Raw genomic sequence first — 12057 nt, forward strand, 5'->3', positions numbered from 1 at the left:
CAGGCCCACCTCTGATTTATAACAAGATATTTAGTACAAACCTTCTGTCCCGATGGAAAGAAAGATCTAGCTGAGAGCTATGACATGCACTGACGGATATATGGCTAAGGGCCCATGCTGAGTTTCTCTGGAGAGTCAGTGCTGCGTGATCTTGTCTCCCACTGACTTCAGAGACGACCTCACAGGATCAGGCTCCGAGAGAGCAGAAAGTCGCTCCTGTACTCCTGGAGGTGACTGTTGCTGAGGAGCAGGGCTGAGCAGACACACTGGCTCAAACCCTTCCTGCTCTCGCTGCCTTGATTCTCAGGAGAGTTTGGCTCTGACTCTGTCCCTGGCAGTGTTGTTTGTCGTGGTCCAAGAGAGGTGCTGAGCCAGCATGCAAGCAGCGGCTATTCTACTTCTTCTACTGGTGGAGAGGCCTCTACAGGGCGCCCTCCCCTACATGAGTGACCTGAAGGGGAATAGATCCTTCAGAGCTGGGCAGTAAAGGAAGCCCAGGGAGGGAGACCAGCACACAGCCTGGGACCCACAGAGAAGCCAGTCTTGGAGGAAAGCCTGCCCTCTCAGACAGGGACCAGAAGACCAGGTAAGACTCCTCCTGTCCCCATTCCCCATCCCAAAGTCAGGAGGCAGCAGGTGAGCGATGGCCCTGCAGACAGAGGTGAAAGTCAGCCGGTACGCCCCGGTACGGCGTACTGGTAAGAGCCGATGTGCCATACCAGGACCGGCTTTCAGAGAGGGCAATTTAAAGCCCTGGGGTAGCGGCAGCGGGGCTGCGGTGGGGATTTAAAGGGCCGCGGAGCTCCAGCCGCCGCTACTGGCCTGGGGCCCTTTAAATCCCTGCCTGAGCCCTGCTGCCTGAGCCCTGGGGTAGCAGCAGTGGCGGGGCTCTGGCAGGGATTTAAAGGGCCCCAGAGCTCTCGCCCCTGCTACCCTCCCAGGGCCCTTCAAATCCCCGCCAGAACCCTGCTGCCAAAGCCCTGGGGTAGCAGCGGTGGGGCTCTGGAGGGGATTTAAAGGGCCGGGGCAGTAGCGGCGGCTGGAGCCCCAAGACCTTTAAATCCCCACCTGAGCCCTACTGCCTGATCCCTGGGGTAGCAGTGGCCGGGCTGCAAGGGGGATTTAAAGGACCCCGGAGCTCTCGCCCCTGCTACCCTCCCAGGGCCCTTCAAATCCCCGCCAGAACCCTGCTGCCAAAGCCCTGGGGTAGCAGCGGTGGGGCTCCGGAGGGGATTTAAAGGGCCGGGGCGGTAGCGGCGGCTGGAGCCCCAAGCCCTTTAAATCCCCACCTGAGCCCTACTGCCTGATCCCTGGGGTAGCAGTGGCCGGGCTGCAAGGGGGATTTAAAGGGCTCCGGAGCTCTCGCCCCCGCTACCCTCCTGGGGCCCTTTAAATCCCCGCCAGAGCCCCGCTGCCAAAGCCCTGGGGTAGCAGCGGTGGGGCTCCAGCGGGCATTTAGAGGGCTAGGGTAGTAGCGGCGGCTGGAGCCCGGGGCCCTTTAAATCCCCGTTGCAGCCCAGCCACTGCTACCCCAGGGCTCGGGCAGCAGGGCTCAGGCGGGGATTTAAAGGGCTCAGGGCTCCGGTAGCTGCTACCACAGCGGAGCTCCAGGCCCTTTAAAGCTCTGCTAGAGCCCTGGGGTAGCAGTGGCAGCCAGGAGCCCCCAGGGCTCCTCAGTTATTTAAAGGCCCTGGGTCTCTGCTGCAGTCGCAGCAGCTGGAGCCCTGGGCCCTTTAAATCGCCCCCGGGGCTCCCAGCTGCCTCTGCAGCTAGTAGCTCAGGGGTGATTTAAAGGGCCCCGGGCTCCCAGCCTCCACTACCGCAGCTGGAGCCCTGGCCCTTTAAATCAAGATTTAAAGGGCCTGGGGATTTAAGGCCCTGCCTCTTCTGGTTGAGGCCACGCCCCTGCTCAGGACTCCAGCATACCGGTAAGTCCTCTAACTTACTTTCACCCCTCCCTGTAGACCATGGTGGGGAGAAGGGCAGGACTGGCTGGAAGCAGGTGCTAGGGAAGTACGTATGGGCCTCAAAAAGCCATTAGCAAGCTCCAGCCTGAAATGCAGGGCTGATGGAAGGGGCTCTGACTTGCAGGACCAGGAGAGAATCAGGGCCAGTGAAGCCTAGCAGAACAACCCACCAAGGGCAGCAGCTGAACAGGAGCAGAAGGGGGCTTGAGACTGGTTGAGCAGGCTGGGGAACCCAACAGAAATGGCACTGGAGGCCGCTGTGCGGAGAGCGAACCTCAGCCCATGGAAGCGGATGACATGGCACTGTTGGCCAGCCCTTGGGGATTGCAAAGGTAGTAACAACCCATTACTTAAGTGTCTTCTAGGCCAGGGTCTCCGAGCCCTTCCACCACCCCCACCCGACAGCTTTGACCCCCGTATTTATTATCCCCATTTTACGGTTGGACACAGGTCAGTGACAGAGCCAGGAATGGAACCAGCTCTCCCAACTCCCCAACCTGTCCCATAAGCACAAGACAGTGCCTCTCCTCCCCTTGTTACCCCGATCACCTTCCATAGAGTGCCACAGGATCTTTAACACCCGAGGAAGCCGTGGGGCCTGGTCTCCCTCTTGCTCGCCCCAGTTTTATACGCCTATAAATGCAGTGACTCCGGTGGTTCTGGCTGCTGATTCACACCAGTCTGAACTCTGTCAGGCCGGGGGCTATTACGTTAGTTCTAGCTGGCTGAAGGAGCTCTGGGGAAAGAGATGCTGAAAGGCCAGGACAGCGGCTGCAGGAGCACCAAAGAAAGCAGAGCTGCAGCAGCCCCTCATGATGCAGAAAAGTATGTGTGGGGTGACAGGACAAGGAGAAGGTGGAGCACTCTCACCAGCAGGGGTACAACTAGGGGGAAGGTGGGGAGTGGGAGGGGCAGGTACGCTCACTCAGAGTGGGGGGGCAGGGACACTCCTAGAAGAGGCAGAGGAGGACAGAGACGGAGTGGAGAGCACACTTACTGAAAGGGAGTTAGGAAGGGGGCAGCGCACGCTCACTCAGAAGGGGACGGCAGTTGGGGGGAGAGGGGAGGGGTCTCTGCACTTACTCCAGGACGTCCCTGTTGAATTGTTTCTTGCTGTTGCCCAGGAACTCCCCGATCATCTGGCGGCTGAGGCCCTTGCGCTGGAGCAGGAAATGTGCCACCCCGATGGGCGTGTCCGGGATGAAACCCCGAGAGATCAGGAACTGGATCCCTTTGTCTGGATTTCTGGAAGAGAAGGAAAGGACGGTGAGCCGGACACTCCCTTCGGGGAACCATTGCCTCTGGAAGGAGTCCCCTTGGGGAGTCCTCCCCCACATTCCTCCCATTAATGTGCATGCTAGTGACTGGCCTGGTTGTGGGGCAGGGGCAAGGTCAGCAGCGGATCCATCCAGCCTGCAGGGGGGGAGCCTCACCCGGCCCCTGCCATGTCACAAGTTAAGGGGGTAAAAATGGTTCTGATTACAAGGACAGAAGCATCCATGGTACCTGTCCAGCTGGTGTGTCACTCCGTGGGGCAGCCTTGACTACTCAGACTGGGGCCTCTACAGAGACTGTGAATGCACTGAGAACCTAGTTATGAGGACACAGCCTAAACAGGCCATAACCTTCCCTGCAGCCCCCAGCCCAGAGCAGCTGTGTGTGTTGTGTCAGTAAGTTTGTGTCTCTGTCTGCTTATGGAGCTCTCTGAGAGTTGCACGTGTGTGACTCTGCAAGTGCTTGTGCCTGAGTGTGTGGTGTTTGTGTGCGCCTCTGCATGTGTCTTCGTATGCATGAGCATCTCTGAGATCACGTGTGTTTCTGTGCGCAAATATACACGATGCGTGTGTCACCCATGTGTGTTGGTGTGTGTGTGCCTCTGGGTGTAGGTGTTTCTATGTGGCCCTTTGTGCGTGTGAGCGTGTCTGTGTGAGTATGCATGGCACACAGGGATGTACTGAAGGTTTGCATGTATCTCTTTTGTCCCTACTCCCCTGCCCCTCTGGCAGGCTGTCACCTGTGATGCGCTCTAGCAAACCGCGCTCTGGCTGTCAGATGCACAGGGGAATCAGCGAACGCTGAGATGATTTCCAAATTCCTCCTGGTTCTCCAATCCAGGATGGTTGGTGCTTCCTCGTGAAGGAGGCAAGAATGTCCCATTTCTATCGTTAGCCCACCGGGGAATTTTGCAAAGGCTTAATGAATGAATTTGCACAAGCAGCTTCCTGAGAGAAACAGCACAGTACACAGTAGCACATGAGTGCTTGATTCCTCCGTGACTTCCACTGCTCAGATCTACCGGGTGATTAGGGACTGTGCAAACAACTCATCCGTACCCAGGATGGAACAGCATGCCAGAGAGTGCATTGTCCCTTGTAGGAGTGCCCCATGGGGCATACAAGAGTGCACGTACCAGAAATATACCACGGAATTACATGAACAGAATGAGCTGAAAATTGATGAAGTGATAATCCTAATGGAAAAACAGCAACTCAGCCCATGCAGTATGCACGTGGGAGTTCGGTCAAATACCCCAGCGAAAAACCCAGGCTCACTTACCCTATTAAGCGCTACTTAACACATCATGTACATCGGGCAAAATGCACTTGCCGTGCTACCCCACAAGGCTCGTATGTCACCTCTGAAGAGTCAGTGTAAAGAACACTACCAAACACAAGCATCACAAGGGGTTGTGTGTGTATGTAGAATTCAAATTCAGAAGTGAAAGGGTTTGGAAAGTGCACCCGCAAATGCACCTCTGGGGCATCTCAGCAGATGCCCAAATGCCAGGGGCTGATCTCAGCTACAGGTGCAAATTCAGAGTAATTCCACTGAAGCCAGTGGGTTTACTCTGGATTTACCTCAGTGTACCTGAGAGCTGAATGTGGCCTGCGAATGGAACTGTCATACCGTGGGGATGGATGCACAGGTTGGGGGGGGGGAGGATGATGCAGGAAAAGTAATAAACAGGAAGATGTAAAATAAAGTACCACCTCCACCCCCTGTCTCCCTTTAATTTACATTTCACCATTTCCACACTCCCTTGGCTGCAACTAGAAGATAATATGATGTACACACTCAAAACTCCCATTAACTAAAAAGGAGCTTTCCCCCTGCTTTTGCCAGGGGCAGAATTTGTTCCCCATAAAATACCAATAGGTGTGATGCACTCTCAACTAGCACAGTGACTGAATGCCACACAACTGAATACTGTGCTCTGTGCCCCTTACCTTCATTTATTTTATCCACGTTATGTATCTTACATCTCCACTTACATCACTTCTGACGTTGGCCCCTGGCATTCTCCTCTGTCCCTGAGAAGCTAAGCATAGCCAGTATGTGTTGTGGGATTCCTACAGTCCTGCTGGCTTTCCCTCCACCTACGCAGCTAGCTGCCCACATGCGAACACAGTTTTTAGAGCAACACTGCATCATAAGGTACTCTCCGGTCCAGGAATTCCACCCCTTCGCTGTGGAGTGTGCCACAGGATAAATGCAATCACTACGTTCCCAGGGGCCAGTTCCAATCCACAATATCACTTGCTGAAAACTCAGATGGGGACTAAAGAGCACAGCGAGATTGCTAATAGACAGTCGAGTCTTTCACTTTTCAGTCAGACTAGTGGTGACCAAACATCAATACTGTTCAATGGCACTCTATGAAATGGGTTTGCTGCGCTCAGTCTAGTTTCTAGTGGGCAGTGTCCACATCACTATAAATACCAATCAAGTGGTCTCTTTGCTGGAAGTCTCAGAAGGGAGGCTATGGACTGCATGGGCTATATGAACTGAACTGCCTTCTCAGCCCCAGAGACAGACACCTTTGGGGCTCACTGGTGTGTCTCTGCAGAAGAAGCTTGTCCTACTGCTGCTCTTTCTGCACAAGTGCTGGGGATAAACAGAAGACTTCACTCTCCCAGACTGACAAGCTGGCACCTTTCCTCTCCCCAGCTAAATATCTTTCCGAAAAAACTGACTCTAACAGGTGACAGGCATGAGACTGGTCACAAGAGGGTGGAAGGCGTGGCCAGGAGAATGTGGTTCTGAATGATGCGTATTTGACATGACTCCAGTCACACAGAGACCAAAAAGATGTGGTGAGTCTGGGTCAGCAAGTGGAAGAAGATCAAAGCAGTCAACAAGCTGCTGATTCATTATGTGTGTATCAGCCAACCTGACTGCAGGAGTCACAGGGAAAAAACATTCACGCCCCTGCGTTACCATCAGCTCAGTGCTCATGTCAGCTACATACACAATTCGAGCCAGATGAAGACAGATTGGTGCAGGCACAGTTGCCAGGCTTGTCTACGAATATTCAAACATTTAGCTTGCAAAAAGCTGAGCACTGAGTCTATCTTCAATAAAACACCCGTTCAGACCCAAACAGGTCTGAGGCCTGTCTCTGTAAAACAACTGGGCAGACCTGAGCCTGTCTCCTGTGTAACCAGATCTGTGTGCCACAAACCCACCTCCGGTGTTCGTCCTCTCTGTGCTCTGGTCTCCACACGACTGCCAGCCAGACCTGAGGACACCCCAAGCCTCTTTCTGATAGAACATGTTCAGACTTGTTCATGTTCCATTCCCATCTCAGGTAAAATGTCCACCCACATCTGTGTGTGCCCCCAAATCTGTCTCAGGGTAAAATGCCCATCCAGAACCAGGCCCAAGCCTATCTGGTAAACACCCAAAAGATGTGGGTGTGCTCTGAGACCATCTCTATAAAGCACCTATCCAGACCCCTTTGTCCTCAAATCACTGACTTCATAATTCACATATCCACTCCACGTGCATCACTCACTCGTCTCCTATCCAGGCTTACGTGTACCCCATAAAAAGGCGCATCTTAATGTGTGTGTGCAAAATTTCCCCCTAGTATGCAGCCTGGGCTTGCCTCAGAAATCATTCTGCTAACGTCATCATCCAGGGACTGGAATGAATACCAAAGTGAAGAGTGACATGATCAAACTGTGAAAGGGCAAAGAACTGTATTTCCCAGGGTTTGTTGCAGTCAAGAGAGTCTCACCTAGAGGCAATGAGCAAACCCAAAGTTCCTCATAGAGCCTCAGTCGCCTTCCGCAAATCCAAAGTACGTGACCTTCCACGTTACCTCTTCTGACTCAAATTTCTAGGCTGCTCTGCCTTTGCTTTCACACCGACAGCTTTTTTCACAGGGCATCATTCTGAGCTGTGCGATAGATTGTGATGACTAAATTGGATCTGTCAGGTGAAAAATTCTCCCCAAAATACTGAAGGAAAACAGCAGCTGGAGCACCCACCCTGAGCTAGTTAAGCTCTCGGCACTCTAAACACAAGGCCTGGGTTCAGTTCTCATTCAGAAAAGCCTCAGAGTGAGTAACCAGGGCTTGGGGACAACCCCAACCCAAGAGAGCCCTGTTGTCACTAATGAGAGGGGGCCTGTGTCCCATCCCCAGCTGGACAATCCCTTCGTCTGGCCAATGGCCAGGGTTCAATCTTCAGCACTCTGGACAGTAACCATGGGGTTTTAGGTTCACTCCCCAGCTATGGTGGAGTATCAGTACAGCAACCAGAGAACCTATGTTCACTACTCGCAGGGCAAAGCCCCTGCACTGTAGACTGGGGACCTGAGTTTAGTCCCCAGGAGGTTGCACCCTGGAACATAAATGAGTTACAACTAGGGATGAATCTAGCCCAATACCATTTTATAGCTTCTTATTGTCATTAATGGAGAAAGCTATGTGAGATTAAAGGATTTAGTCCCATTAGCCACTTACATGTTAAAGAGGTTCAGCCCAATGCGGTAGAGCCGCTTCCTCATGGTGTCTGTGGAAAGTGTGGGAGATTTGCAGCTGGCTGGATTCTCACAGTGGTATCGCGGGAGGCTCAGAATCATGGCCTGCAGCGCTTCCTTAGAAGATACCTCCGATGCCGACTTGGCTGACGTGGAGGTGCTGCTGCTGCTCAGCTGCTCTGAGTTGTCTGCATTTTCAGACTCAGATCCCTTGCCCTGCCCGGTCTCATTGTTCGAGTCAAACTGGAGTTTCTGTACCACCATTTGTCCTTGCTCCATCACCCCTCCCCCCAAACCATTGGTGTTAACGTTCACCTCGGTGAAGGTGTGACTGTTCTGGAGGACCCTGGAGTCCGGCAGCCCTTCCAGGGCAGCCTGGGACTTTTTGTCTTCCTTTTCCCCATCCCCTGGGCTTTCTTCAATTCTGGCAGCTTGAGAGAGCCCGGCCTGGGCACTGCTGCCAAGACAGTTCGCCATGGACACAGAGGTAGAAGATGAGACTGAGATATTCTTGTTGTCAATCTGGACCGTGACATCCCGGAAGGCCATCATGAGGGTGCTGCTGCTCTTGGGCAAAGTATCTGGCAGCAGTCCCTCCTCCTTCTCTTGCTCTTTCAGTTCAGCTTCCAAGTCCTGGTTTGGCTGCACTGAGCTGGCGCTGAAGGTCTCTCTGATCTGGTATGAGCTGCCATCTTGAAGGGAACACATGGTCTTCAGGCTCCATGTACTGAGGGCGTCATCAATAGACTTGGCCAGGGACTGAACCTGCTCTGTGAAAGAGTCCTCCAATTCAGTCAGGGCCCCGCTGATGGTGACTGGCAAAGATGGGGACCTCACCAAGGGGATGCCCACAAAGTTGTACCCTTCCATCAGGGCTTTATCAGCAGAGAAGCTTTCAGAGTTCTGGACCCGGACTTTTCTTAGTGAGATTCGGCGGGGCATGCGGCTCTCCAGCAGGGAGTTCCGGATCTTCTCAAAGTTTTTGCTGAGTTGGTATTGGCGGAAGGCAGTCTGGATGGTGCAGGCTGCCCTGCGAGAGACCAGGTGCCCTCCGTATTTGTGCTCTAGCATTTCGATCTGAAACACACACATAAACAAGATTTTTTAATTGACTTTTGAAGGCTGTCCACGACCCCAGTTTATACACTGATTAGTTGGAGGTCCCACTGAGTGTCATTGCTAATACTCCATTAGCCTTTTTCCACACTGCGTTGCCCTGGGGATGTCTGCTGGGATTGGAACAGAAGGGGGTCCATCACAGCAGTGCCCTGGCCATGCCTGCTGGAGCAATGACAGTGTGGGCTTCCTCAAAGTTGTGCTTTGGGAATGCCAGCTGGGGTGTCCGCAGTGTGAGCTTCCTCACCACTGTGTCCTGGCAAAACATCAGCAGTATGAGCTTCCTCGTGGCCACGGCCTGGGAAAGCCAGCTGAGACACTGGCACTGTGAACTGTGTACAATGCTGCCCTGAGAACAGGACACCAGCCTCTGAAATTCTTTGGAGTTGAGTCTTGTCAATGCAAGTACAGCACTCCAGCAGTGCGACCCTCCCAAAGCTCCATTAACACTTCTACATCCCTCAGCTACCTCAGCAAAGTGCCTCTAGAGAAAGGGCAAATCACTGAGAACAAGAAAAAAACTAAGGAATTTTAACTGTTAAACTAGGGCTCAGATTAAAATCTATGGACCCAAACCTGTGAACGACTGTCCTCAACTTCCACAGAAGTCAATGGGTGTTGAGGTTGCTCAGCATGTGACAAGAAGTGCTCCGCATCTCTCAGGGTCACACCCCTATCTAAGCTCCACTCTTTGGCCTGGTGCACTTTGTGTTTTTCAGGTACCAACCAACCAAATGAAAACAACTCAGGGAGAAAAAGAAAACTGGTCTGAAAGCTGAGAAACTTTCATTTTAAAGGACGAGAAAAGCTATTAAGAATAAATGGCAGGAGACTCTAGACTATGCAATACCTCCTGAGCTGCTAAACACTCTCTCTCTCACACACACACACACAGAGAGAGCTAGGAGACATGACAACATTAGTCAGAGCAAACCAGCCACGAGGCCTACACTGGGCACTTCATTATGGTTGTTTCTGTGCCACAGTCTGGCCAATTTCCCACATGAACCCAAATGCTGTTTCCTTTTCCCAGTCCTCACTTCGTTTTTGCTCTGCAAGTGAAGCCCAAGACATGTACCACAGGAGGATGCTGTCTGTCTGCTTCATACATCACCCCAGCCTCAGTCCCAGTGAGTGATCAACAGAGGACAATGTAGGAGGGATGAAGATGAGGGATGATGATGCTGAGGGAAGCAGAAAGGACAAACCCTAATTATCCCCATTGAGATGTGACTAAACTGCTGAGCCTGGCAGGTCCCCTCCCATGTCTGATAAAGGACTTTATTCTGCACAGCCCACGTACAGAGTGGGGTGTGTGTGTGAAAGAGTGAGAATGCCAGGTAGAAATGAGGCACAGGACAGGGAGCACAGGCAGGCTCAATCCTGCATTAACAAGTGAGCTGTTGCATGACCACCAAGTTATTTCTGCCTATTACAAGGATCAAGACAAAGAGGGGAGCACATGGTTAATTGCCTTATATGCAGAGGACAGGCCCTTTCTCAGACACACCTGCACTGCATTCCTTTCTGGTCCCATGGTTTCAAGAGTAGGTGTGCAAAGACCTTGAGGTTTATTACATGCTCACTGTGGACAGGACCAGATTCAAGCATAGGCAGACTATGCCAGTATCTAGGGTTCCAACTCCTGGAGTCATGTGATTGCATCAGAATCTCAGCTTTCTTTTCTTTTCGGTAGATTTCTGGACCTCACAGCTGCAAAGCTAACCTTCAGAAAGCGAACCAAGTGCCTACCTGCGTCTGCAGAGAGCCTGGAACACCAGCTTTAAGAATTGCCCCATGTATGTCAGTAAGCTATTAACTCCAAGATCCACTGTTGTGAGAGTGAGAGGGGCTTTTGCAGATGCCACCTCTGGAGATGACTCTGTGCGTGGCAGGTGGAGAATGCTACGGGCTTAGCCCTCCATCCCTACAGATACACCCCAGCTTCTGGGTGAAGTACTAAGGTACCGATTACTGCCACCCCTCACCTTTCTAGGGGGGAGAGAGCATGCGGCCCCTGCTGGACACCAGGGGAGGGCCCTGCTGCTGCTCCTGGACAGGAGAAGGGAGCCCATGCCATTCCAAATGGGAGGTGGGGCCACAGTGCCGGGGCACAGCCTGAATTGTAGTGTGCCTAGGGCCCTGGATTGTCTTATGCAGAGCTTAATGCAGAGAATGACGCCTAGTGCCCACCCATAGGGACAGATTTTCCATTGCCTTGGGCAGTCATTTATACCAGTGCAATGTGGGTGCCAAATCCTGCCCGATCAGAATAGGAACCATTTGCACTTGCTTAGCACCAGTATAAATAACGGCCCCAGCTAAAGTGCAGTGACAGACCTAGCCCTGAGCCCTTGCTCAGACTTGTCCTGGAACACAACAGCTTTGCACATCCTGCTGCTCGCCATGTAAGTAAGCACCTGCCGAATCAAGGTCAAAGTACCTTCAGACCATTTATCCCGATAAAGAGATTGTGGAGCCAGCTGTAATGACAATAGGACTTGTCAATAGTCTTAGCAGATGAACTAGGCCTCTGTTTGCCCTGGGGTATTTTGGGCTGGCCCCGGGGTGCAGGGAAAAGCAGAGGGTTGGGGGCAAGGAGGAGATGCTCTCCAAGACTTATCACACCCTGAGCTCACCCGCCCTGCCCCCACCAAACTTAAATTTCAGCGTACGATCAGGGCTTTGCCTTTCCACATCTTCAAAGCACGAGAAGGGATGCGGGACAGTCTCCTTTTACAGCTCTCCCACCTCTGTGAGCAATTAGGACCTATCCCTTCCCCATCTTTCTCTGTAAGCAAGGCTCATTTAAATATATGCCCATTAAACCCTCACTTGTGCAGGCACAGCCCAACCAGCTGCGATTGGAAACTGACTGAGAGTCCTAGGTACCACAGCCTGGCATAACAACAAGGAGGCTAGTCCTGTTGTGGGGGAGGGGAATGGGGGAAGCAGCTATTTGAGAGAAGGGATAATAATAAAGTACAAAACCCAGCAGAACCAGGGGAAGCAGCAGCCTGGAAGTTATCCAAGGTTTCCAAGGAGGTGACAGCCATTTGGGAAGTGTAAATCTCATATGCTCCGTCCTTATTAGAGGCCAGGATGAGATGTAATTGCTGATCTGAAATAAAAGGCAGATTCCTGCCAAGCAGAGGCCAGTTTCTGAATAGCAGAGTTTGATGGCATTGGTTCTCAGTGGGAGAGGCG

General features: G+C 52.6%; 1 protein-coding gene across 1 annotated transcript in view; it reads right to left on the reverse strand.

The window, feature by feature from the left end:
• The window catches only part of IQSEC3 (IQ motif and Sec7 domain ArfGEF 3), a 125462-nt gene that overhangs the window by 27819 nt on the left and 85586 nt on the right, over positions 1-12057 (reverse strand). Inside the window, exons 4-5 of the mRNA XM_084637350.1 lie at positions 7718-8811; positions 3051-3212 (exon numbers count right to left, since the gene is read on the reverse strand). Coding sequence (XP_084493476.1) covers positions 3051-3212; positions 7718-8811 — 1256 coding nt within the window. The remainder of the gene's footprint in view (positions 1-3050; positions 3213-7717; positions 8812-12057) is intronic.

Source organism: Lepidochelys olivacea (genome assembly GCF_965140295.1).
Source record: "Lepidochelys olivacea isolate rLepOli2 genome assembly, chromosome: 1".
In the NCBI taxonomy this organism is placed as follows: domain Eukaryota; kingdom Metazoa; phylum Chordata; order Testudines; family Cheloniidae; genus Lepidochelys; species Lepidochelys olivacea.